The 27,809-nt window shown below is 38.0% G+C and overlaps 1 protein-coding gene across 2 annotated transcripts in view; it reads left to right on the forward strand.

Moving 5' to 3' along the window:
- The first annotated feature begins 2,782 nt into the window (after positions 1 to 2,782).
- AQR (aquarius intron-binding spliceosomal factor) overlaps positions 2,783 to 27,809 on the forward strand; it is a 54,639-nt gene continuing 29,612 nt past the window's right edge. For both annotated transcript variants that reach the window (XM_051621253.1, XM_051621254.1), the window contains exons 1-19: positions 2,783 to 2,968; positions 3,800 to 3,856; positions 3,969 to 4,009; positions 4,998 to 5,033; positions 7,223 to 7,343; positions 8,684 to 8,824; positions 10,320 to 10,388; positions 10,825 to 10,925; positions 11,587 to 11,663; positions 12,875 to 12,939; positions 14,768 to 14,884; positions 15,807 to 15,920; positions 16,724 to 16,827; positions 17,565 to 17,667; positions 18,735 to 18,855; positions 21,155 to 21,296; positions 22,030 to 22,208; positions 24,065 to 24,232; positions 24,654 to 24,823. In XM_051621253.1, the coding sequence (XP_051477213.1) occupies positions 2,885 to 2,968; positions 3,800 to 3,856; positions 3,969 to 4,009; positions 4,998 to 5,033; positions 7,223 to 7,343; positions 8,684 to 8,824; positions 10,320 to 10,388; positions 10,825 to 10,925; positions 11,587 to 11,663; positions 12,875 to 12,939; positions 14,768 to 14,884; positions 15,807 to 15,920; positions 16,724 to 16,827; positions 17,565 to 17,667; positions 18,735 to 18,855; positions 21,155 to 21,296; positions 22,030 to 22,208; positions 24,065 to 24,232; positions 24,654 to 24,823 (2,010 nt within the window). In that variant the 5' untranslated portion in view covers positions 2,783 to 2,884. The remainder of the gene's footprint in view (positions 2,969 to 3,799; positions 3,857 to 3,968; positions 4,010 to 4,997; positions 5,034 to 7,222; positions 7,344 to 8,683; positions 8,825 to 10,319; positions 10,389 to 10,824; positions 10,926 to 11,586; positions 11,664 to 12,874; positions 12,940 to 14,767; positions 14,885 to 15,806; positions 15,921 to 16,723; positions 16,828 to 17,564; positions 17,668 to 18,734; positions 18,856 to 21,154; positions 21,297 to 22,029; positions 22,209 to 24,064; positions 24,233 to 24,653; positions 24,824 to 27,809) is intronic.

Genomic DNA, 27,809 nt, shown 5'->3' on the forward strand with positions numbered 1-27,809 from the left:
TCCCTGGATTCTCATTCTGGCCCTTCTTGTAGATAGACATCACATTTGCTAACTTCCAGTCAACTAGGACCTCCCTGGTTAGCCATGACTGCTGAAAGATGATGGAAAGTGGCTTCATGAGCACTTATACCAGCTCCTTCAGTACCCTTGGGTGGATCCCAATAGACTTGTGTCTTAGCGGTGTAGCAGGTTGCAAACCATTCTCCTTGAATTATGGGAGCTTTATTCTGCTCCCCATCCCCGTCTTCCAGCTCAGGGGCTGGGTACCCAGTGAACAATTGGTCTTACTACTAGGCAAAGAAGGCATTAAGTACCTCAGCCTTTTCCTCATCCTTTGCCAATATGTTTATCCTCGCATCCAATAAAGTATGCAGATTCTCCTTAGCCCTTCTTTTGTTGCTAATATATTTACAAAAACATTTTTATTGTCTTTTACTGCAGCAGCCAGATTAAGATCTAGCCAAGCTATGCCTCTTTCAATTTTATTCCTGCATAGCTTAATGATATCTTTGTTGTCATCCTGAGTTACCTGTTCTTTCTTCCAAAGGCCATAAATTCTCCTTTTTTTTTCCTGAGTTCCAGTCAAAGCTCTCTGTTAAGTCAGAACAGTCTTCTTCCCTGCTAGCTTGTCTTTCAGCACACATGGACAGCCTTCTCCTGCACCTTTAAGACGTGCTTCTTAAAGAGCATCCAGCCTTCCTGGACTCCTTTGCCATTCAGGACTGCTTTCCAAGGGACTCTCTCAACCACTCTCTTAAACAGGCCAAAGTCTGTCCTCTGGAAGTCCAAGGTAGCAGTTCTGCTGACCTCCTTCCTTACTTCTCCAAGAATCGAAAACTCTATTATTTCATTATTCCTATGCCCAAGATGGCCTCCAACCATCATACCACCCACAAGTCCTTTGTTCACAAACAGCAGGTCCAGTAGGGCACCCTCCCTAGTTGGCTCTCCCAGCAGCTGCATCAGGAGGTTATCTTCCACACACTTCAGGAGCCCCTTAGGCTCTTTCCTCTCTGATGTATTGTATTTCCAGCAGACATCTGGTAAGCTGAAGTCCCCCATAAGAACAAGGACTAGTGATTGTGAGACTTCTCACAGCTGCTTATAGAGTATTTCATCTGCGTCTACATCCTGGTTGGGTGGTCTATATTAATAGACTCCTGCCATGTTATCTGCATTATTTGACTTCCCCCTGATTCTTATCCATAAACTCTCAACTCTATCATCACCATCCTTAAGCTCTAGGCAATCAAAGCACTCCCTACCATATTTGGCCATCCCACCACCTCTCCTTCCTTGCCTGTTTTTTCTGAAGAGTCTGTAGTTATCTATTGCTGTACTCCAGCTGCGAGCCATCCCACCATATTTCTGTGATGGCAACTAACTCTATATATGCACAAATTTCAATAAGCTTAAGTCAGTCATGAAGCTGAAACCTCTAGATTGATTAATTTAAATTGAAGCATCTTCATACATTGATTTTTATAATGATTTAAGTGTCAGACAGTTAAAAAGCTGCTATGCATACAGATCTCTCTGAAGGTTTCAGTCATTTAATAAGACAGTGCTCAGTCCTTGTTGTTTACAGAATTTGTTACTGGTACCTTTGTAACTTTTTTATTGTACTATTTTTTTGCACAGAAAACTTTTTTTTTTTCTGGATCATTAAAAGCAAAGGCATGCAGCAGGCATATTTATTTGAATGCAGCCGCTGTCTGCTCCTACCCAAGGTACTGTTGTTACTTTTTCCATTCCCATTGTACATTCTCATTCAACTTCAAAAAGAATATTTAGTTTAACCTCTGCTTGAAGAAATGAAATGGAGATCACCTTGGTATCAAAACAAAGGAGGTCAAATTCAAACAGACTTCAATGGTATCTGCCTGGAAGTTTGAAGTCCTAGAGTGGCAGGTGCTGGATAATGCACCCAGAAACAAAGCACTGTAACTTCCCCAGGGAGTCTGTTAATATCCTCCTTAATTTATCTGTTTACCAAATAGAATATGCTCTGCAAACCATTCCAAATCATGACCAAACTGCTGACTGCTGTGAGGAAGTGTTTCATTTCTTCCCTCTTTCCCTTGCTCCACTGGTTTCCTCTCTCAGAAGGAGGCCTGGCAGACAGAGCATGCAGCCACACCCAGATCTCAGTGGCATGGGTCTCATGGCAGTAAGAGCAGGCCTTTTCCACGTCAGATGGGCAGAAACCTTCACTCTAAATGATAAATAACAAAATAGAAGGAATTACCCGAAGAGGATTTACAGAGCATTTACAAGGCGAGTGTGGAAGCAACCCAGTGTTAACCACTCCCTCTTCCTTCATCACAGTCTGTTCGTTTCTTCAGGCTCCCACACAGCTCGCTGAGCGTGCCTGGCAAAGGGCAGCTGCGCCGCTGCCTTGGCTGCCTGGGACAGGCCCGACAGCAGCCGCCCGAGCACAGACCTGACCTGAGCCCACCCTCTCCCTCACCTCGCCTGTTCCTCCCCACCACCATCCCTCTCTCTCCCCACCACCATCCCTCTCTCTCCCCACCACCATCCCTCTCTCTCCCCACCACCCCTCCCTCTCTCTCCCCACCACCCCTCCCTCTCTCTCCCCACCACCCCTCCCTCTCTCTCCCCACCACCTCAGGGCGGGGGGGGCTGTGACCGCCGCTCCGCCCCCGGCCGGCGGCAGTGGCGGGGAGGACGCACCAGGTGGCGCAGCCGCCGCCCTTCCCCTCCCGCGGCCGCTCTAGCGCGCCTCGGCCCGGAAGCGATCCCTGTCGGCGTCTTCCGCGGAGGTCGGTTCCGCTCGGCCTGCCTGCCGGCGGCAGCGCGCTGGGCCGGGCCCCCGCAGGGCCAGCGAAGGGCGGCGAGGCGGGGAGCGCGGGCTGGTGTCGCCATGGCTGCGCCGGCGTCCTCGGCCCCGCCGAAGAAGATCGTGGCGCCCACCGTGTCGCAGATCAACGCGGAGTACGTGACCCAGGTAGGGCCGGCGGGTGTCTCCGGGCCGCCTCTCCCGCGGCTGGAGCCGGGTGCTGGGAGGGCCGTTCCGGCACCGGCTGCGCCTCGGTGCTTAATTAGCCTTTGCAGGCCGTGGTGTTAGGGTGAAGGGCCTGCTTTGTCGTGAGGAGGGCGTTACACGCCAGAAAGTACGTGGTTCCGGCGCTTCCAGACTAGAGAAAAGGACAAGAGCAACATAGCAAAATAAATCAGCTTTGCTATAATACGTGACACATTGCTGGCCGTTTCTTGTAGCTGAGCATTTTAAGTGTTTTTATACAAGTGTTCAGGTTGTGTGCTGGGAATGCTTCTTTCCTCTCTCTTGTACAGCGTAAAGAAGGTTGGGTAAAGTTGGTTTGGAAGCACTTGCCACCATATCTCAGGAAGTGATGTGCAGCAGCAAATAACCTTAAAATATTAGAGCTTTATATATGGCCACAAGTTCTTTGTGGAATTCCTCAATGGGAGTGTGATCATTTGCAATGTGGAGTTTGCAGTCCCTAAAGATGGTGGTGTATTTTTGAGAGATTTTCTAAATGTAACTTAAGAAAAAAAATGGTTTATTTTGTAGCATTCAAAGCATCTGAAATTTTTACAGAGACTCGTGCCTCCGTTGGAAAAGGTTTAGGCCTAAAATCTTAGATGGTTGAAAAGCATTATTGCTGGAAAACATAATTATGTTACCTGTAGTTACTGTAACCTCGAATTCAGCAGTGAGAAAAAGTTTGGAGATGAGATGTGTTATAGAGTTACTGTATCACTACAACTGAAAGTGCATATATTTAACTTTTTTTAAATTTTACTCCCTTTCCAGTTAGCAAATAAATACTGGGCTCCACATGTGAAGAAAAAATTGTCTTTTGATTCAAAGGTAAATACCTCTACATACATTTAGAGTGCTTAAAGCATCTTAAAGCCTTTTAAATAACTTCATTAAGTGTATAAAATTCTTAACCTTTTTATTTAAATATTCTTTCCCACAGGTTATTGAAGATGTATATACAAAAGAAATGGTCAGATCAAAGTAAGTACACTGAGTCATAATCACTTCTAGACAAGTATTCCAACATTATCTGTATTGAAATAGTTTCTGGTGTTTCATAGAATATTTTAAATTGCATTAACATGTTGAAAGTAGATAAAAATTACTCAGGTGCATTTGAGCCATTTAATAGTTATATTATTTAGAAGACCTAATGTGGCAAAAAGGAAATCAGTTAGTTCATAATCCTTAGATGTGATGGTTGGACATGATACTGTTTAGTTCATTGATCTGACAGTGTGTTGTATGTCATTTTTGTTGTAATGTTTATAGGTTGATATCTTCTTTTGTTACCAAGGAACGTAAAGGAAAAAAAAAATCAGTTGAGGAGTGTGCTGCCTCTAGGTTTTTGCTCTCTTCCTGATTATTGTGACCAAGTTTATAAAGGGTGATTCTCATTTCAAGGAATTGTGTTGTTAAGTGGGGGAGACAAAGAATTCAATGCAGAATGCATCTCTGTGTACATAAAAGAGTTGGAACCATAACTATTTGTAGCTTTTTAGGGGATGTTTGAGAGAAATCTGATTCCTTTATGAAACTTAATTGCCCTCAAAGATGAGAGCAAGCTTCCATTTCCAGTCCCTAAGAAGAGATACAATTACAAACTGATTATATATGTAGTTGTAGTTTTTCAGAAGACACTCTGAGCGTCTAGCAATTTATGTCCTTAGGGCTGTTTGAAGCAGTATCTTCATATTTCAAAGATGTAGATGGATTTTTTTTTTTTTTAATGGGAGTTTGGTTGCTTGATGAATCTGCATAATGTTTTGATTTCCACAGTGTTACAGCAGTTGCTTCTGCAATGAAGTAGTTGCTCTTGCATGGAAATCGGGGGGCAGAAATAATTCCTAGATGTTTCTGAAGGTTTTATTATATAATAAAATAAGAGGAAATACAGCTGTTTTCCATGTAACAAAGATGTCTATGGAGGCTTTCTTTCTGGTGTTAATTTATTACTTTTCCTTTTTAGGTTTGCTATTAGAAAGATAATGCTTCTTGAATTCAGGTAAGCTAATTGCACTGAAATGTTAAGTTACTTTTTCATACAAACCATTAAAGATGAGAAGCAAAGGCATGGCAGTAAGTGAGTTTGAAGGAAGTATACTCATTTGCTCTTACTTAGTAAAGCCTAGGAAAATTAAGTAAAAGAGAGCTTAATTTAAGAAGGAAATAATTTTATAAGCTTAAGTAATATAGCGGAGTATCTTGTTTTATGATTCTAAATTTCTAGTGTAAGTGAAGCACTGAAGAAAAGTATATGAATGAATTAGTTGAAAAACTGGGGTCTGTAATCTGGAATGTGTCATTAAGCCATAAATCAGAATTCAGTGAAGTCAGAGGATGTTTTTGGATTAAATCTCTTACAGCAAGGTTAAAAATGAATTGTGGGGCAACAGCATCACTAACATTTTCTTCACTTGAAAAAAAATGTTTAGATGAGTCTTGCAGGTACTTCAGACTTTCCCAGAAGAGCTTATAAAGTATGTGTCAAAGGAAGTAAAATAAATATTTGCAGTATTTACTTATTTAGGAATACAATATTTAGTGTTCTCTTTGGCTCTGTTTTAGCTCGCAAATCTTATGAGCAGATAGAATGAGACTGTTTTTGGTTGAGATAGATTCTTTGTTTGAAAAGGCTGAAATATAGAAATAGTACCAGTAACTAGAAAAGTAGGACAAGCTTCCCTCTGTTTCCTGCTTCTCTATTAGGAAGGCTGAAGAGAAAATGTAAGCTGTGGTTTGGGCTTTGACACTAATAAATGGCATGCTCGTAGCATGATTTCTGGAATCTATATGCAAGCAGTACCTTGGAGTTAGAGGTTTTTCCCTTCTGTGAACATGAGTAATGTTACCTGCCTTTAAGGTAACTTCAGCAGTTCCTGGTCTGTAGACTCATCTACTGCCATTTGTCCTGCCTTTTTCTCTCTTTTCCTTCCCTCGGTCCCCCATTGGCTTATCAGACTCCTCTCTTCACACACATGAGCTTTTCCTGTCCTTTATTCTTGCTCACATATGTTTGTCCTCACTTGGGGCATAATAATATTTTTACTAAAATGTATTGAATTTATTGGAATTCCTGAGTGAAATGAAGTACGGAGTTCTGTGGATTTTGAAGGGGTTTTCTCCCTCACCTTGGCAGATCCAAGGTCTTAGGAGGCAGTATTTCATCTTGTATATACCTATGGAGTTATCTCAGCTCCATTTGAAGCTACACATTCTGGCTGAGCTCCCAGAAAGTGGAAGTCCCTTTCTGACCGTTAATGAGCCTTTTCCTCCGGGTTACGTAGAAGTTCTCACAGCCTTTTTTTCACCATCATCTCTGGTACTTGTCTTACCTGAAACTATTGAAATACCTTACTGTAAGAAATAAAAAAAGTAAGCTGTGGAAAAAAAGAAAATAGGTAAAACTGAGTTGGCTCATGGGGGGCCAAATGAATGAGAAGGCATTAGGAGGAAGGAATGGATGAGCAGCTTATTTAGGAAGAAACAAGACTTTCCACTTTCTGGTGGCAGTTGTTAAAGTAGTACAAGGTGCAAGTGCACTATTGAATATGATGCATTTAGGGGTTGCCTCTTCAGGAGTAACTGCTGCATAGCTTCAGGAGGAAGTTAAAAGAGGAGGTGTTCAGTAATTTCTTTTCACTTTCTTGAAAACGGTTAGTCACACCCCAAATATTCAATGCTTTATTTTAGTCGCACAATAATGTAATATTTTTATTGTCTTTCTGTGATTAGAAGCATAACATCTGTCTAGATGATTCTTAATTTTTTTACAAGAAAGAGTATTTAATGATACAAATACCGTTGTATGGTAGTTGTCCTTTGCATCTCATGCTAGGAAATGCTGCATGTGATATTCTTTAGACAAATACATTTTTTCTTTTTTTTTCCTTTTGGAAAACCAGCATGAATTAATGTTATTACTTTGTACTGAGCTATGGCTACTTATTAGACTTGAAAACACTCTGGTGAATGTGTCTTCCTGATAAGAAACTCATCTGTCTATTGAAGCAATTACTGAGTCTAACAAGTTTTGCCGCAGTGACCTGAAGAGAGGTAACTTCAGGAACTACTCACAAACTATAAAAATGGCTTTAAGGAGGAGGCAAAAACCCCTGTGGATAACTGCTCTTTTAAATGAGTGACAGATTGTGGGTGGCAGCAACTAATGAAATATTCTTTGTCTCTTCACAGCCAGTACCTCGAAAATTACCTATGGATGAATTATTCTCCAGAGGTGTCCAGTAAAGCATACTTAATGTCAATCTGCTGTATGGTGAATGAGAAGTTCAGAGAGAATGTCCCCGTGTGGGAGGTAACCAGTTTCAATTACAACTAGAATTGACTTTGATGTGCGAGCTGCAGCTTTTGCGCTGTGCTCACTTATACTGACAGAAGGTAGCAAAGCTTGTAGTGTGAAAAGTAAATGGTACCTCAGCTGGAATGTCTCGTGTGGTGTTTTAAAGTGTGTTGTTATTTCAGAGAAAGCAATGACTGGGTGAAAAATCACCTGATCCCTTCTAGTGTGCAAGTCCTTTGTTCTACTGTGTGTTGCCTTTACATGAGCAGCAGCATTTTGCTTTTTTAGCTCTTGACAGAAGTCAGGCGTGTGCAGAGAAGTTCTTGTTCTGGTAGTGAGAGAAAAGGGATTTTTATATCTGCGAATACAAGAAAGCACTGCTGGTAGTCTAACATATTATCCAATACTGTCTTGCTTAAAACCTGTGAATATGGTTTTGTAGCATTTTTGCACAAAAATTTATCCTAAGGCAATAATCTTATTCTGCTTTTGTGTGTACTGTTTTTTGTAATAGTGGGTTTAGAGATTATTTCGTGTTTCTACAAACAGCCCAGTTCTCACAGGCCATCTCAAGAACATGAGCCTAGTTAGAAATTCTATGCAAGCATTATTTCAGAATCACAATTACTCTGATAGTAGCACCGTTACTGGCACATAGTAGTGCCATTACTGGCACTGCATTAACCACAAAGGATTAATAATTTACTTATATGATTTCTGTGTTTTGATTGATGTGGATTTTTTTCTGGCATATGTACCAGATGCGGTATGACCAGTTGTGTGTTGCTTCCCATGCAGCTTTGTTAAATTTGTTAAATGGCTGCCCTGTAAAGAAACCGTCTTATCTCAGTAATTATTTGATTAATCTTTTTCTGGCTGTGGCAGCTTAATGGGAGATCCGCAACTGCAGTTGATCTCTGGTGGTTTTTATGTTCTCACTTTTTGCAGATCACTAAACAGCTGCCATAGTTTTGGCCAAGATGTATCCGTTGTCTTCTAAACTGTGTCATTTTACAGTAATTCTGTGCAATCACCAGTTGAACATTCTCACAACACAATCCACTCAACTTGTGCTTCTTGTTCACTTTGTCTGGTGCATCACCTGTATTAGACTACACAGAAGGCATTAGTTCAGCTACGAGCATTCCCCTAGTGTAATGGGAATCCTGGTGAGCAGGATATCTTTAGTTTGTTTTGTTTGTGCTGCTGGGTCAAAATAAATGAAAAAGAGAAAAATTCATCCTTCTTTCTGTAGGTTTAAATGGGCTTAGAGAACTTAAGCTATGTTATGTGAATGAAGATTGAAGTTATTTGTATCAACCTGACTCAGAATCAACTTCCTCTTCTATTCCTAGACATTTAAAAAAAAGCCAGAACACTTCCCCTTCTTTTTCAAATGCATACTGAAAGCATCGCTGGTTGAAAATGACAGTGAATACTCTCTGCATGAACAGACAGTCCTGCTGCTTTTCCTTGATCACTGCTTCAATAGTTTGGTATGTTGAAATTCACTGTAATACTTCCAGTATGTTTATGTGGTTCTATGTTAATAATAGTTTTGTTTGAGCATTTTCTTCTCCATGAGACCGATGAAGCAGAATTCTCGTTTAAGGAAGAAGATGGTACTGAAGAGCTTTTACCCCTCTTTGATTCTTGCTTTATCTCGTTCATCGTGTTGCTTTTCTTTGAAACAAGGTCATAAAAGAGACTTGGAATTGGAGGATTGGCATGTACTGTAAAGTCATACATTTCAAAATTATGGTTAAAATATGTATTAATATTTGAAAATGTGCTTTACATTTAGAAACAGATTACTGTGCTATTTTTGACTGGAAAATTAAAAAATATTTGTTAACTATTGAAAAAGACAGTAACTTTTGCACTTTTGAAAGCAGGTTTAGTAATATTTCTATCTCGACTTCTCTTGAGTTAGTTTTAAGAAAGCATTGGACCAAGTTGTCTTCTCAATCCATAGTAAAAACTCAGTTTTAGATCCCAAGCAGCAAGTGTGTGGGGTTATTTACAATTGTCTGTTATGTGAAAAAATAATCTGTTAACTTTCTTGTTACTGGGCTTTTTCTTTACTTATATTGCACAGATGATGTATCAGTCAAAATCAGGGTCTGCACAAGTAAAGAACAAAATCATGTCTCACAAACAAAACCATTTAGAAAGTGTATGATTTTATTTTGGAATTGGAAGGGGTTAAAGGAGCCTGTCATCATCCTGAACCTTATGTGTGTTGTTTACTGAGGTAGTGTTTTTCTGTAGTCGCCATGGTATATGTGGTACATAGTGACTGTATGGACTCCTGGTTACAGATCATGCTTCCCACATAACAGGGATACAGAAGCTAATAAAAATGTGCTTGTAAACGCATTCTGCTATTAGAAGCTGCACTTTTTTTGTGAAATACAGAACAAAATAGTCACAGTAGTGTTTTAATAAGGAGCACTGAAGTTTCAGAATGCTCAGTTTGTCTGTGAAGACATATTTAAGATGTGAATGAAAGTTTGTCAGTAGTTTAGGAAAGAAAGAAAACTTTCTGGATCCAGTTGGGAAGCAGACATAGGAAAGAACTGTTGAAATTACATTACTTATAGAGAAAATGAGTTATTTCATATTATGGGAAGAGTGTAGATGAAGTGAGAGAAAGTTAAATTAAGGACTTCAGAGAGAAGGAATAGAGTAAAAACAAATAGAGAAAGCACAGTAAGAAAATTCAGTCTAAGAATAATAACTGACCTCTCACCTGTGTCTATGCTAAAAATGCTTACATGGGTGGGGCCCTTGCTGACTTGTTAAGAACTGAGGGAGTCCTTGAAATAACCAAAAATGCGGAAGTCAGCAATAGTTACTGGGTAGGGCTATTGTGCAGTTTATTAGGAATTTGCAAAATCTAATACAACATACATATTTTTGTCAGGTGGCAACGTACATTAGTGTACATAATTTTTTAAAAAGCATGTTCTGTCTCTGACTTTCTAACAGGAAGTGGATTTGATCAGAAGTCAGGTGCAGCAGCTCATTTCCTTACCAATGTGGATGGCTCTACAACCTGTAAGCATAACACTGTAAACCAGCTAAGCAATCTTCTAGTCATTATCCAAGTCTGTAAAGTGAATTCTTATGGAATACTGTTATGGAAATCTAATATGTAAAGCTGCCTTCATTGCTAGGGTTTTATATTTTTGTGTGCTTGGCAAAATTTTTCATAACACTAAGCTTTGTTGCTTATAGCTTCTTCAAACTGTAATTTGTAGACAAAGCTATGAGATCACAGGGGCTGGGGAACGGAGCTGACAGCTAGTCTTGCTGTTGACATGGCTAGATTCTAGCAGTATTACATTCTTGTTTTATAGAGATACTGAGATTAGTCTGAGACAGCTATTTATTTCAGTTTCTTATATGTGTTTTAATAAGAGGACAGGTTTGTGGTTTTATCTCTTGTGAAAACAAGACCTCTTAGTGACTGAATAACATCTTAACATTTCAGAAACGACTGGAACAAGAGCTGAAAAAGACACCAAAACTAAAAAAATTCTGGAATCTCATTAAGAAAAATGATGAGAAAATGGATGAGGAGGCAAGAATGCAGTATGTTACAGGAACCTTTTTTCTGGTTAAATCTGAAGTCCTTAGTGCATTCATTGTTTTGTTGAAAAGATTTATTTTAGCTGAAACACAATGTGGTTTGTTGTTTTTTTTTTAAATTGGTAAAGATTGCAAATATGTGATCATATGTTGTCTCCTGTAAACTATTTTGTTTTCCAGTAGTCTTTATGCAAAATACTGTATCTGATCATGAATTTGTTATAACAAATTTTAGATCTGTAGGATCAAAGCCAGAAGAGAATATTAATTTAGTTATTAATATTTTTTCATGACCTTTAGCAAAGGTTTAGCTCTTAAATAAATAGCTTATGCAAGTATTTGAATAAATTTCTGTATATCTTGCCACAGTTAAATGTTCCAGTATTTCTGTGTTGCAATGTGGTAAGGTGCAGGTGGGTACATTCTTCTCTTTGATGCAGTAGGAGCAGGGGTTTGGTAATCAGTTCTCTGCCTGAAAATGTAGACTGTTAAGCTGTCTGCCTGAGTGCAGAGAGAAGAGTTACCATCTAAACAGGTTGTGTTTTAAAGCAACCTGCTACCATAATATAAATATTAAAGTTGCTAACTTTGTATTAGTCAAAGATACAATGTATTTCTAGTCTGCATTTACAGAATATTAATTTTTTGTCATTTCTGGTTTTAGAGCATATCAGGAAAGAAGATTTCTTTCACAGCTCATTCAGAAATTCATTTCTGTGCTAAAATCAATACCTGTCTCAGGTAACTGTGGTTCTTAAATTAGTTTGTTATCTGGTAATTTGTCTTGAACTCTTTTCTCTTGCTGAAGCAACTACTCCTTAGGATACCAACATGAGGTTGGAGACCTTATCTGGATAGGGTTCTAGGGAAATTCATGCCTGTCTGCATGGGTTTCATGTCAAAATTGGTATTTGAATCTGTATATGCTTTAAAAATGAAATAACAGCTACTTTAAACTTCTTCTCTTGTTTAGTACAAACTTAATATTCTGGGTACTGATATTCTGTATTGTGTGCTTTCAGCCTTCTTAGAGCATTAAAGGATTTAATACATACTTAAAAGCCTTGTTAAACAGGTGGTATAAATGCTTATCATAAGGCTGTATTGTCAGTACTGTTGATTTACTTTAAGAACAAAAGCCTAAGTGAAGTGAAATTCTGTCATAGTGACAAGGAAAATTATATGCTTGCTTGATTTAGAAAGGAAAAGTGTTTGTATAGGAAGGTGTTAGCCTTTTGACAAAAAAAGACTTATTATGCTCTAAGTACAGCACAATTTGGGGGAAATCACTTCCCAGATTTCTGCTTTTGCTTTTAACCTCTTAGCAAACCAGCTCTTAACTGACCTGTAAGGGGAAATTCTGTGTATTGTGGCTTCCTTAAAAAGGGTACTGATCCCCCCTGTGTTCCTAATTATGCCGGGCCTGTTTTAGGAAGATTTACATTAATGGTTCTTCAGAGGCTTTAGGAAATAGATACTCATTAAAGCAGACTTAGTGTTGTATTTTTATATGATCCTAAAGGCTTCCTGGTGGTTAGCACTGAGTACATTTAGATGTCATCAAGGCCTTTTGCACAGACCTTGACTGCAGTTTTTAAATAGGTATTTTTGAGTACCTGGAGTGAAAAGCTCTTCAGTAACTTAGTGTGCCATTGATGTCATGTGGAAGTTTGCATTTTTGTGTGTCATATTAGTTGCTTTTTTTCGGAGTGGATAAAATAATTCCTGAAACTCTGGTTCTGTTACTTTTTTATATCCAAAAATATTCTGGTTTACAATGAAGTAAAGAACTGTTTCAGAAAAAGAGAATAATGTGCTAGTTAACTATTTATCTTGTTAAAAGCTAGTACTGGTATTTTAGCAGTATTTATTACATTTTAAATAATAGTTAAAATAGAAATCGGTTGTGGTATGAAGCAATTGCAAAAATGTGTTGTGCCTTTTCTGTGTAGGTCTTGTTTCTATGGACAAAGTTCATTATTGCGAGAGATTCATTGAGCTCATGCTAGATCTTGAGGTGAGTTATTAAATTGTTTCAACCTGTTTCTGGGTGTACTTTTTAAAGTTTTAAATACGCGTAAAGTCATTATTACAGCCTTATTCCCCTGAACAGGTGATTATGTCACACTTGTGATACAGTGGTTTTCTGTGTGTAAATAAGAGATTTTAGCAGTGCACCCACATTGGGAACTGTTACAGTTTGACTCGGGATCGACGACAACAGTGAACTGACTACTAATATTTGTAAATCAGAGGAGCTATTAGAGAAAGCTGGAGTTCTGAATTGCTCAGTTAAGATGTTAATTTAATTAGTCATAATAATTCTAGCAATTGATTAAAAGGTGTGATGCTTTAACCTGCTAGGAATAACACAAGAGTATTCTTCCCAGTGTGATAGGTCACCTAAAGCATCTTTTGTGTTGTACGGTATAGTCTCAGAAAGCATCAGTAACTATTTTTGTTTTACTAGAATTCATTATTTAGAACTAGATCTAGGTTTATTCCAGAATAATAGGAAGCCAGGCAAGGTTTTATGAATTTTTTTCTCTAGATACTGAGAAAGTGGGACAATTTTAAGCTTCATAGTACCAGAATTAAAAATAAAAGACGTTTATTTACAATTTCTCACGAGTAGCAATTAATTAAAATAACATCAGATTTAGAAGACATTCTGAAATAAGACAGTTTTCTCACACAGTAAGCACAGAGAACTTAAAAACTATCCTCTTCTAAGTTAGTTAAATAGCCTGTGCGTTTAGTTGAAATAGAAATAGCTCTTTAAATTAGAGCTTGTCATATGGATTAATTTCCTCTTGTAAGAGAGAATATATATTTGAAGTTAGACTCAAGTCTGGTTGTTAGCCAAAATGCTTAGTGGAAATATATTTAATGTTGGTTCTCTCTAAGTATTATAGGAAGGTTAGAATTTGGACACTTTATGAAGCCTGTTTAAATTACTGTAACAAGCACTTGAGAAATTAGCTGTAAATCCAAGTCTTTTTGCCTCTGTAGCATGTAGTGTTTTAATAGACTCTTTTTACCTATGTTGAGGCCTTTTTTAAAAGACACATTTAATTTTAAAGTGTATAGACTGCCATCAAAACTTGGTGATTTGATAACCTGAAATTCTTAAGAGTTTTCTGATAATTTTTTTTGTAATTATTATGCAGGGCGATGAACATTTTCTAATACAGATTCTTTTATTTTCTTCACCTTAGTTCTAAACACTATGTTGATGCTTTTTGGCCTTCTAAATCTAGTCTGTAGATTCCACCAAGAAATTTTTGTCTTGCATTGTTTGTATTAAGACTAAATAATCTCTGATTTATTTACAAAAAGCTTTTATAGGTTTTTAATTAAGATATGAAAAATTCTCAGATCTGAGTATATTTTTAAAATGAAGATAGATAATGTGCTACATTAGAAGAAAGAGAGTTTGCAGTCTTAGAAAGAAAAGCTTGAAATTAATGTAGAAGATGAGCATTTAAAATAACTCTTTGATGTATCTTTTGTAGCACACGGTCATGTAGACACTTAGTAGTAGAACAATTACTTTATTTAATTCCCTTTTATTACTGGCAGGATGCAGTCTCACTAATGGCAACTTTGTGCCATGCTCCCAGTCCTATGAAAGCCTGTGTTCGTAGCTGCCTACCTGCATAAAACCAGTCTTAACATACATCAACACTGCTTTAGTATGAGAACCTCTGTTAGGGTATGAGATATGTAAATAACTGGGCCATAATCTATCTTGATATGCCTTGTTGAAATAAAAGGTTATGAGAAACCAGGATTTCTTACATATTGAAGCACTGCTTGTACTAATGTGAGGTTGTTTACAACAGGCATTGCTTCCCACACGGCGCTGGTTTAATACAGTGTTGGATGACTCCCATCTTGTTGTTCACTGTTACTTGTCCAGTCTTGCTAAAAGAGAGAAGGAAGGTCATCTCTTCTCCCAGGTGAGCTATAAAGTTGTTGAAAGTAACTTTTTCATTCTAATGTGGCTCTGAATACTGCAATTGTTTTGTTTTATATTTGTTTGTTAAGGCAGGTTTTTATTAGTGTTTCTGATGGATGCAGCATATATGTGTATCTAAATCCTTCAGACAGTAGTTCTTTCACACTTGTACGTATGTGTGTGACTGGTCTTACATTTCTGGCTCTGTTTTTGAACAGTTCTTTAAAGTGCTACCTAGAAAATAGTGCAGCTTTTGCCATGCTTTATCCTGTGTATGGCCAAAGCTGTCAACAGTGCATTCTTCTACACTTCGTTTTGACCTCAGACTGTTCTACAGTGCAGCTCTTTTTCACTGCTGTCCTTTGGTTTACCCAGTCATAGACATGGTTTTCATGGCAGGATCTGAAGATCCCTGCCCTTTCATGCATCTCAGTTGCTTTTCTTGCTGCTTGCAGTCCCCCCATCTCTGGCATTTGTTCGTTGTCTCTGAGGGTCAGTATTGAAAATCCAGCAGCACATCTGAATAATGTTCTTCCAAGTTAAATAATCTCATTGAAAGGTAAGGTGAGTTCCAAAGCTGTCATCAGAGAGGGCAGGAAGGAGCAAGACCTCCCCTTTTGGGAAGCAGCAATCCATAAGTTGGGTTCAGTGTCTGTGAACCTCTACCTAGGTACTTGGTGCAGTTAGTTTCAGTTTCAAGTCCTAGTATGTAAGAGAAACCACACTGATTGTAGCCTGTGCTGTAATCTCTATGGCTTCTGGATGAGATACAGAAACAAAATTATTTTGTGCATCAGCCAAGTCCATTTCTTCAAGACATTTGAGGTGCATGGTGCCCAGATTTGTCCTCTTAAATTGTGTTTTTGTTTGTGGTAGGATGTGTCTTACTGTTAATCTACTAATTTATATGCATGATGTCTCAGCTTTTAGATATGCTTAAATTCTACACTGGCTTTGAAATCAATGATCAGACTGGAAATGCTTTGACAGAGAATGAGATGACAACGATTCACTATGACAGAATTACTTCTTTACAGGTAGGCAGATGGCAAAATGCTTATGAAAACGATTTAGTTTTGCTGTTTCAGTCTAGCTTTCATCTAGAACAGGCATTAAATTATTTTGCAAAGTAAACTCCTTATTTTTCCTATTGAGTTACAGGAATAGTTTTGACTTGATTTTCTGTACCATATTGAATGATAACAACTCTTCGGTGTTATATATGTGGCTATGACTAAGTAATAAGCTTTAGCTAAACACCATCACTTTAGATTGAATATTGTCAAGTTGAGATGGACTGAACTCATTAAATCTATTCAGAAGGGAAAATTAATTGCTGTATGAACTTGATGATTATGCAGTAGGTGGCACTATTTCTTCAAGATCTGTACACAGATACAGTAGCAATAGTGGTTATCATAAGAGAAAATAAAAATACACAGTACTTGTCATATAAAGATAGTTACACTTTTCAGAATTTTTTATATCAGATTTAACAACAACATTCAAGGAAGCATGGTTAAATTAAACTTCTTTCTTGGTTTTTTTAGGTGTCTGTAAGGCTACATGTCTGCTCCTTACGTTTTATATTAATGACAGAGCAAATGCTGATGGGGGATATATAAAAAGATACTATGTCAGCACAGGTGTAACAAATAGGTGGTATTCACTAAATAAAACTGAGGTTTCACCTGGTTTTTCTTTCTGTCCTGGTAGTGTTCACAGGGTGCTATGTGTTACGAATCAGAAGAAGCAATGCTTTTGTATAAGTATTTAGATTGTTATTTAATTGTTTAATTAACATGCTTAAATTCAGTTTTTGGGCCTGGATCTTTTGTAGAGAGCAGCATTTGCACATTTCCCGGAGTTGTATGACTTTGCACTCTCAAATGTAGCTGCGGTAGATACTCGTGATTCACTGGTAAAGTTTTTTGGACCCCTTAGGTAAGTTACCATAATGAAATTTAACATGCGATTGAAATTCTTTGTTCTAAGCATGTTTTAATTTAACAAATACCTAGCCTTTTTCTTTCTGACTTCTCGTGTGCCTTCTCAGGTCTTTCTAACTTGCCATGGTGCCTTCCAGTATAAGAAAAATATATTTATTTTCCTTTCTTCTAATGAATATAAGAAAGTAGTAATTTCTGGAAAACAGCTAGCTGCTTAAAGTAATTAGAGCAGTAATTAACTTTCAGTAGTAAGCTGTAAGTCTTCTAATTTAGCTTTTTTTACTCTACAAAAACTGTAAGAAAAATCAAAGCATACAATACAGTACAGTTAATAAGTGGTAAATGCTGAAATTAAAAGGATAACAGTCTGTATCTTGATAAAAGCAATGTGTGCTCTCTTGTTTGGGTCTTTTTCAGGTCCATGTCTTGAAACAATAGAAAATATTCATACCTTGGTTTGTTTATTATGGGTGAGTGGTTCAGCTTACACCTGTGGCTGAGCACACACTTTACCCGTGGAAGTGCTCTAGAGCACTTTGTAACAATTAAAAAAAAAGTTTCAAATATCTCAAAACTTTACTTAAAATACTGATCTGTAATTGCTGGTCTCTCCTGTGATTCATAGTTGGAATTATTTTATTTTTTTTTAAGAAAAAAGAAAAAAGCTACGACGTGCTTATTCTCTGATTTTAGTGTCAGTGACACAAGCATGTTTTTTCTTCTGCTGTGCAGCTCGAACGTTCTCCATCAGGTGGCATCATACCTCTGCCTGCTGCCACCCCTGCCTGAAGGGGAAGACTCAAACTATGAAAAGGAGTTTCTGCTGGAGTTGCTGGTAACACTATAATAATACACTTGTACTTCTTCTTTGCTAACTCAAAGTACAGCTAAATCTAGAAACTAAATTGTAGTAAAGTAGCCATGTAGGACCTTTTGCTGAACCACCTGTGAACCACAGCAGTGTCATAGCAGTAATAAGGATACTAAGGTGGGGTTTAAAACCATATAAGTTCAATATGTATTTATAAACATAGTTTCCCTGAGAAACTAGTATGTGTGTGTTTGCTGCAATTGTAAAGGTCGGTAAGCACAATTTCAGCAATAGTTTTGAGTTCTGGAAAAGGTGTTGCTCTTTATGTAGTAACCTGTTCTTCCCCTGTGAAAAACCTGCTCAAGTAGAATCTACGTGTTCAGTGTCTGTATGGTTCCTCAGGCCTATTTGAAGTATTGCTTGGTGCCCATTTTTTTTTTTTTTTTTTTTTTTCAGTGTGTAACAATATTGCTGTAGGCTTCTAATCTGATATCAGTAGTAGAATGGCATGGCATAGCTGTTTTTTAAATCTTTTCCATAGGCTGATTTTATGGTTAGTAATTTCTTTAAAAATTGTTCACGTAATTTCTTTAGGTTTAGGTGCTAGTAGCATGATGCTTATGGATACCATGGGGAGAGATTTGTTTAAATGACATATTGTACTATTGGATGGATTTTTTTTTTCTCTCAAAGAGGGAGTTAAGACTAGCTGTTGCTAAGTGAGCAGTGTTAGTTAGCTATTGGCCATATGTTTAATGGAAAACAAAATAAATGTTGTTTGACGCTGATTCTCTGCTAGGCCTTTACTGACTGTTTTCACTTCAGTTGTGCCACTTTTGGTCAGCTAAGTAGCGTAACAATTGTTTGACTCTAATACTATGACTGATGGTTGGACTATGTGTGTGTGTTCATCTTTTGATGTCAATGTGTGCATTTAATGATATTTAATTAAAAAAACAACCCAAAACTTACTGAAAGAGAGTGAATGGTAAGTGACCACCAACAATCTTAAGGATTAAAGTACAGGTTTCAAAGATAGCTTTATGGTCCCATTTTGGCTTATGGAAGTTTAAAATGCATCCTTCCTTTAGGTTTCCCGTCATGAGCGACGAATATCTCAAATTCAGCAACTCAACCAGATGCCTCTCTATCCAACAGAAAAGATTATTTGGGATGAAAATATTGTACCAACTGAATATTATTCTGGAGAAGGTATGATTAGTTGTTCAGTAAATGCTGGGGAAAAAAACCAAACAGTTCTGAAGTCTGTGTTCATTCTGTCATTGTAACAGACTTGCAGTATTTTGGTATCTTCCAGTATCTCAGAGTAAGGTCAGCTTTTTTTGAGTTATATATCTGGAGCTCTGAGATTAAATTGTTAGCAAATTTATAGTGAATTTAAAGAAAAATCCAAAGGCCTATGCTTACACAGTCATTTATTTGCTTCCAACTGGGATAACAGATGTGCTGTAGCACAGGCAGTTACCCTAAGGAGAAACACGTTGTGAATATGTAGCAGAAGACCTGTTGTTTGTGCTTTTTTCTTAAGTATATTCAAGAAAGCTTTTTTTTAAAAAAAAAAAAAAAAAAAAATGTCCTGTCATCACTTTTTTTTAACACTATCTTACTCTTTGATTTCAAGGTAGATGTGTACACATAGTCACTGAAAGGTAGTATACACACTTTAAATTCAGAACCTAGTGTTATTGCTTGATATGTTTGTGACCAAAAAGCAAACTGCAGGTATTGCAAAGAAGGAACTGTAATTTTAACCTTTGTAGGAGGCAACACGTATTTTTGTCTAGCTACTTTTAAAAAACTTGTGCTTTTTTAAATCTCGTGCTGAAAATTTTGAGGTGTATCATGAGAATTTTTATTAGGAATGTGAAAATTTTAATTTTGAACATGCTATTTCCAAATAGCAACACACATCTTCAAAGACTACTATGTTTCTGATTTTACCAGTGAGTGTTCTGTACCCTCCTCCACGTGGTTTTGATTCAGAGGTTTTTTTGTGTAGGTCTGAGCCTTAGTTTCAGCTGCTTAGCATGAGTTAGTTTCTTGGCATAAATTGTCCATGAGCAAGTATTAATGAGAGAGTTTTGAAATCTGACTGCTTTGGATAAGGTATGATTATAGACAACAAAGAATATTTTTCCAGATATGGTACAAATGTCATTTATGGATCTGCCCCAAAAGAGACAAAGTAGTTATGTTTAGTATGATGCAAGTAGTTGAAAGGTCGTTCAGATCCTTTTGAATAATAGGTCTCATAATTGTGTTTATCCTTTAAAAAAACCATACAAAACAAGAAAACAGACAAAACCCCCAAAATAAAAACAAAAAAACCCCACCAAGACCCCGAAAAAGTATGATTGCTGTAATTTCTAGGAAATTAATATATAAGCCAAGACTTTTTCAAATTTATTTTTTATTTCAGTGAACAACACATAGGTTTTCTAATGCTCTGGAACATGCACAGAATCACAGAATGGTAAGGGTTGGAAGGGACCTCCGGAGATCTTAGTCCAATCCCCCTACTAAAGCAGGTTCACCTAGAGCAGGTTGCACAGGATTTCATCTAGGTGGGTTTTGAGTATCTCCAGAGAAGGATTCCACAGCCTCTCTGGGTAGCCTGTTTCAGTGCTGTCACCTTCAAAAGTAATGAAGTTTTTTCTCATTTTCAGAAGTACTGGTAAGATCCTCTCTCAGTTTTCTCCAGGCTAAACAGAGCCAGGCTTCTCAACCTTTCCTCATAAGAGAGATACTTCAGTCCCCCAATCATCTTTGTTGCCCTCTACTGGACTCTTTACAGTAGTCCCTTGTCTGTACTGAGCTGGGGAGCCCAAAACTTGACACAGTATTCCAGATTACTCAGTAGTTCAGAGTAGAGGGGGAGGATAACCTCCCGCAAGCTGCTGGACACACTCTTTTTAATGTACCCGAGGATACCATGTGACTTTTTGGCCACAAGGACTTACTGCTGGTTCATGGTTAATTTGTCCACCAGGACTCTCTGGTCCTTCTCTGCAGAGGTTTCCAGGACGTCAACCTGTAACCCGTACTGGTGCATTCAGGTTCTTATACACAAGTCAAGGTAGCCTTACTGTCATTCAGTCTTTATTGAAAGGCTATCTTTGCAGAACTTAACTTGTGGAGGTGCTGTAGGTGTATTTTGTGTTTTATTAGACAGATAAATTAATCAAAATATATGTGGTAGTCTGAATACAGGGAAAGATTCAGTCTTTAAATAGTTAATTGTATTACTTCCAAAAGGATGAAAATTCCTTTACTCTTGTGCATGCTCATCAGGAGAAAACCTGAAAATTTGGGGGAAGGAGTGAGAAAACTGTGTACTTTTTAGTGACGAATATTTATAAAAGGAGTAGTTCTTAAAATCTCCCAGGAGAACAACTCTGGCACTTACAGAACAATGTGTGTATGTATTTATGAATGTATACAACCAATATCTTTATTAATCTTATTTTCCCTTCCACCCTTACTCCATTAGGCTGCCTTGCACTTCCCAAATTGAATCTACAGTTTCTGACTCTTCATGACTACTTACTGAGGAACTTCAATCTCTTCCGCTTAGAGTCTACATATGAGATCAGACAGGACATTGAAGATAGTGTCAGTAGGATGAAACCATGGTAATATTCATTAACTGTTTAAAACCAGTCACTTTAACTTCACTTGTAGTCAAAGTGCATGTGAGAGTGAGTAACTGATACTGTGTATATGTACTAAATACCTAGATACAAATGTATTTTAAGTTATTACATAGGTACTTCACTTTATTCTATCTGCTTCCATATGCTATTGTCATCCTGTGTAATGATTTTGAAAGGGTGTGTTGATATGTAGGTGTGTTAAGACAGTATATAGGTTGCTAACAATCTTTATTGTGTTAAGACGGGTTAGTTAGTTTTCCAAAAGTACTAAGCCTTGGCTAACATGACAAAATCTGGAAACTTTACCACCAACTCATTTATGAGAGGTGCTACTGAGTATTCTTAAATATGCCATCTGCCACATTTTAATTATTTTTTGGATTTAAAGCAATCATTTGGTGTGATATCTCTTATACTCAGTAGCTGCTTTTTGTTATCTTCCTGTTTTCTCTCTGAGTTGTTTTTTTCTTTTTTATAATGCCAGCATAAGTTGCCTTTGTTTCTTGAAATATAAGTAAGTTCATGTTATGCTTCAGTTCTAAATGCAGGATTATGTGAGTCTACTTCAGTGGAGTGTAGAATTAAGATTTAGAGCTGGCTGTGAGTTAAAGTTGTTTCACAGTTTAACAAAAGGACCGAATCTGTTATCAGATAATGACTAATGAAACTTCGGTGTTTGGGGGGATTTTGTTGGTTGCTTTTTATTTTTTAGGTTATCGGAATATGGAGGTGTGGTCTTTGGTGGATGGGCTAGGATGGCACAACCCATTGTCTCTTTCACAGTGGTGGAGGTGGCAAAGCCCAATATTGGTGAAAACTGGCCCATGCGAGTACGAGCAGATGTTACAATTAATTTGAATGTCCGAGATAGCATCAAAGATGAATGGGAAGGTACTTATGTTCTTCGAAATAAGGTGTTCAAAATAGATGCTCATAAAAACACACTTGGATGTGTTCTGATTTGTAAGAGAGGGTGTTGTTTTTTTTAATCCAAGATACAGAATTGCCAATCTTAATACACTGTTAAAAGCCAGTTACTCAAAACCCAAATTTAAGTTTTTTATACTTTTCTAAAATGAAAACTGAAATTATTAAAGCATTTGTGCATCCATTAGGAGCAGAATGTTTACTATTTCAGACTGATGGCATTCAGTTTGTAACTTGTAAAATTGTGCCTATTATAGGGAATGTGGAAAAGTAATGTAGCATTTTAAGTTATGTATGCTAATAATGTCATTTTGGAAATGGAGTGCGGAATGTGAGATCTGTCTCATATACACCTGGAGAGGACAGATTTTTATTTAATTCAAACCAGTATTCAAACCATATATTTCAGTATATTTGAATGTTGTTAGGAAGTGCTGACTCTACCAAATACTGTTTCTTACAAGGATCTGCAAGCAACACTTCTTTTGCTCAGGGAATTGAACTTTACTTGACCGTGTTGGCATGTAGCGTAGAGGCATGTACTTGTACTTGGATTATCAGTACATGTCACTGCCTTCTCTTTTGTTAGAGAAACCTGTTAAATGTGCTGGAGTTGCATAGTGTGATTACAGGTCACGTAGCACAAATGGGAAAGCTGGATCATGTGATAAATAAGAAGCTACAAGTTTGGGAATGTAGATTTCTATTATAGTAGAAAAGCTAGGAGGATGGCAGCAGACTTCACTGAACTGAAGCCATGTAGTGGTGCACTTAGCTTTCTAAATACTAAAACAGCCTCTGTGTTTTCAAAATGCTTTCATTTAATCAAAACTGAGGTGAAGAATTGATGGATGATTGCCTGGACAGCAACAGGCTCTTAATGAAACCGCTTTAGGTTGGATTATAGCCTTTGAGTAACGAGAAATTATTTGTCTTGTATGAAAAATACAGCATGTGTTTACTAAATTTTACAGGTGTCTTAAATCTGTGAGAATCTGTAGGTATACAGGAGAAAAAGTTTGGTGCTCAGGGTAACATTGATGAATTGGAGAAAGTGCATTTTAATAGTAGGGTGAAATTCAACAGAAAGGAAATTAAGATACTGACCGTGAGCAGGAAGAAGGCCCTGCATAGATGCATCTTGGGGGGAAAACTTGGCAGGTAGTAACTGCAGAAAGAAAAGAGTCTGAGGTCATTACTCAAAAGCAAATGTGACGCCACAACAAGGTATTACTACTGAGGGAAAAATAAAAACACTCAACCAAGACATCCCAGGATTTATAAACTGGAACATAGCATGGAAAACAAGTAAATTCATTAAGTGACCATTTATCCTGTTAAGTAGATAAGTAAAATAACTCTGTTATGATTTTCCATGCAGTTCTAGGCATTGCACTTAAACTGTTGTAAAAAAAACATAATTCTGGTTAGTCTAGGAGAAAGCCATAAGAATAAGAGATAAATGACACACTACTTTTGAGATAAGACTGAAAATGTTTAGATTGTGTAACCTAAGTAAGATAATTGGGAGAAAAATATTTCTTGAATTAAACAAGTTTGTTGTGTTGTCATGAAAAATGCAATTTCTCCTTTAAATATCTGATGCCCTAGCAGATTTTATTGTGCAAAAAACAGTGGAAGAGGTAACAATATCCTATGGTTCTGTAACCTCTAAGACAAGTACATATTTTGAAACAGAGCACGTTATTCTCTAAACATTCTATAAATAAATGTTTGTGTATTCTATTGTATAAATATTAAGGAATGGAAAAGGAAAATGGTATTCAGTCACATCACTGTATTTTTCTTTTTGGAATCAGGTCTGCGTAAACATGATGTCTGCTTTTTGATTACGGTACGTCCCACACAACCTTATGGCACCAAGTTTGACCGACGACGACCTTTTGTTGAGCAAACTGGCCTGGTTTATGTCAGAGGCTGTGAAATCCAGGGCATGTTGGATGAGAAAGGTCGTGTTATTGAAGAAGGTATGATATACCAAAATTTGTTTTCAGTTTGTTTTTATTTTTTTTTCCTTTGGTCTTAAAAGTCTAATAATTTACTTGCATCTTTTTTAAGCATTGCTTAATGAATTAATTACCTACTTGAAAAATGAAGTGAATTCCACAAGCAGTCCTGAGGAAGGTTAACTAGTTTCCTCTGGTAAAATCTGATGTAATGAGAATAGCTAAATAAATCCAGTATATTTTTGTCATATGAATAAAATTGCTTGTATTCAAAAATTCTATTAGGAATGGGATGAAAATATGAAGTAAGAGTGCAGAAATTACTTTCATTATGTGAGTTGTCTAAATTTCATTTCAGAAACTATTATGGATTGCTTATTTGAATGAGAATCTGCTTTTAGCACTACTTCAAATTTTAATCTTGCTGTTTCATTTTTGGTAGGTCCTGAACCCAAACCAAGGCTTAAAGGGGATTGCAGAACATACAGAGTCTTTCTGGACCCAAACCAGTATCAGCAGGACATGACCAATACAATCCAAAATGGAGCAGAAGATGTTTATGAGACATTTAATATAATTATGAGAAGAAAACCAAAAGAAAACAATTTTAAGGTAACATACTGCTTACTGAATCTTAAGAGTTTGTTTGAATATGTCACCTGTACTGAAATATGTTAATTTTAACTCATGTAATTAGGCTTTTTAGGTGTCATTGGATCACGTCAGGGAAGTTAGAACCTCCCAGCTGATGACCACTTTCTCCTACAGCTAAGTGTGGAAGTAACTGAAAATCAAAACATTCCTACTTGACTTGAGTATATAATAAAATATGTTTTCAGTCTTTTAACGGGTAGCCTAGAGATTAGTCGTATATGGCCTTTTGAGTCAAGTGAGTATGTGGAATGTTTTTTGTTACCTGATGTAATAGTGGGCTGTAGGAAATGGAGAAATAACATAAATTTAAGTTTGGTCAAGTGGTCCATGATTTCCATAGTAAACTTTTTTTAATCAATTGTCATGATTGCAGAATCATAGAATCATTTAGGTTTCAAGGCAACTCCAGAGATTACCTAGTCCAAGCCTTCTGCTCAAGGAGGGGCATCTGCAGCAGGCTGTTCAGGACCATATCCAGTTTTTTAATACCTCCAAGAATTAAGATCCAAAAGTTCTCTTGACAACCTCTGCTAGTGCTGAATTGTCTTCACAGTAAGAAAAATGTGTTCTTGTATTCAGGTGGAATTTAATGTGTTTTAATTTGTGTCACTGTCTCCTGTCCTGTCACTGGACACTACTGAAAAAAGTCTGGCTTCCTCCTCTTCATTTCCTTCTATCGGGTATGTATCACATTGGTACAATACCCCCTGAGCCATCTGTTTCCCAGGCTGAACAGTTCCAGCTCTCTCAGCTTCTCTTCATGTAAGAGATTCTCCAGTCCCTTAGTCACCTTTGTGACATTGCACTGGATTCACTCCCAATGACTCCCTATCTCTTTCTCATTGAGGAGCCCTGAACTGAACAGAATTCTCCAGATTCAGGGATGGGATGCCATTGTGAGGGACCTGGAGAAGCTCATGAAGTGGGCCCATGTGAACCTCATGAGGTTCAACAAGGCCAAGTGCAAGGTCCTGCACCTAGGTCAGGGCAGTGCTCAGTATCAATACAGGCTGGGGGATGAAGGGATTTAGAGCAACCGTGTGGATAAGGACTTGGGGGTACTGGTGGATGAAAAGCCAGACAAGAGCCTGCAATGTATGCTCACAGCCTGGAAGGCCAAGAGTATTGAAAGAAGTTTGGCCAGCAGGAGGAGAGAGGTGATTCTGCCCTTCTGCTCTACGGAGACCCCACCTGGAGCACTGTGTCCAGTTCAGTAGTCCTCAGCACAAGAAAGATGTGGAGCTGTTGGAGCAGGTCCAGAGGAGGGCCTCAAAAATAGTCAGAGGGCTGGAGCACCTCTCCTATGAGGAAAGGCTGAGACAGTTGGGTTTGTCCAGGCTGGAGAGGAGAAGGCTCCAGGGAGGCCGTTCAGTACTTTTAAGGGGGCTCATAAGAAAGATGGGAGCAAACTTTTAAGCACAGCCAGATGTGACAAGACAAGGAATATGGTTTTAAACTAAAGGAGAGTAGATTCAGACTAGACATATTTACAGTAAGGGTGGTGAAACACTGGAACAGGTTTTCCAGAGAGGTGGTAGATGCCCCATACCTGGAAACTCAAGGTCAGGTTGGGTGGGACTCTGAGCAACCTGATCTAGTTGAAGATGTCCCTGCGTATGGCCAGGGGATTGGACTATATGACATCTAAAAGTCTCTTCCAACTTAAACAATTCTATAATTTAGCCTCAACAGTGCTGAGCAGAGAGAAAGGAACACCTCTCTTGGCCTGCTGGCAACTTCCTAATGCAGTACAAGATATTGTTGGCCTTTTTTTTGCTATGAGCATTCATAATTTTGTATATCTGAAAAATATTTGTTGCATGCTCAGTTTCTTCACTGTTGGATCATTTAGGCTTTTGAATCTTTAATTTTCCTTGGGTTTTCCATTATGAAAATGCAACAGGAATGAAAAACTGTCTTTCTTTTGGTGCCTTAAGATCATATGTTACATAATTGAAGTGTTTTTTTTGTTTTAAAGGATTCTGCAGCAAGTTCTGTGCAGATGGATAAAGAGGGAGGCTTGAAGACTTTTTTTCTTGTCTATCTGGAAAGATGTCTCCAGTAGGAAACAGTAGTTTGTGGTCTGCACAGAGCATTCTGGTGCCATCCAGCTGAGATTTGATGCACTGGTAGTACTTCATAGAGAGTCCTATATAACTTTATATTAAAAAACCCCAACCAACCAGGACTGATTATCCATGGGACAGCAGTGTGCCCTTGTGGCCAAGAGAGCCAATAGTACCCTGGGATGCATTAAGAACAGTGTTGCTAGCAGGTCAAGGGAAGTTCTCCTCCACCTCTACTCTGCCCTAGTAAGACCACATCTGGAGTATCGTGTCCAGTTCCAGGCTGCCCAATTCAAGAGGGACACGGATATGCTGGAAAGAGTCTAAAGGAGGGCTACAAGGATGGTTAAGGGACTGGAACATCTGTCATACAAGGATAGGCTTAGAGACCTAGGGCTGTTTAGTCTTGAGAAAAGAAGACTGAGAGGGGATCTTACTAATGTCTATAAATATCTGAAGGGTGGATACAAGGATGGGCCAGTCTCTTTTCAGTGGTGCCCTGTGCTAGGACAAGGGGAAACGGCACCAAGTTACAGTACAGGAAGTTCCACCTCAACGTGGGGAAAAACTTCTTACTGTTAGGGTGCTGGAGCACTGAAACAGGCTGCCCAGAGAGGTTGTGGAGTCTCCTTCAATAGTCTCCTTCAATAGACTGTTAATACCCATCTGGATGCATTCCTGTGTGATCTGCCTTAGCTGTTCCTGCTGCAGCAGGGGGGTTGGACTCAATCTCCAGAGGTCCCTTCCAAACCCTATGATTCTATGAAAAGTGGGGAGATCCAAGATGCTCTGCAGAAGCACAGTCCAGTCTTCAATCAGTAAGCTTCTGCCTCTAATAAGTACAAGATTAATAAAAATTATCATGTAAAGCTAACTCA

Source organism: Apus apus, chromosome 5 (genome assembly GCF_020740795.1).
Source record: "Apus apus isolate bApuApu2 chromosome 5, bApuApu2.pri.cur, whole genome shotgun sequence".
Taxonomy (NCBI): Eukaryota; Metazoa; Chordata; class Aves; order Apodiformes; family Apodidae; genus Apus; species Apus apus.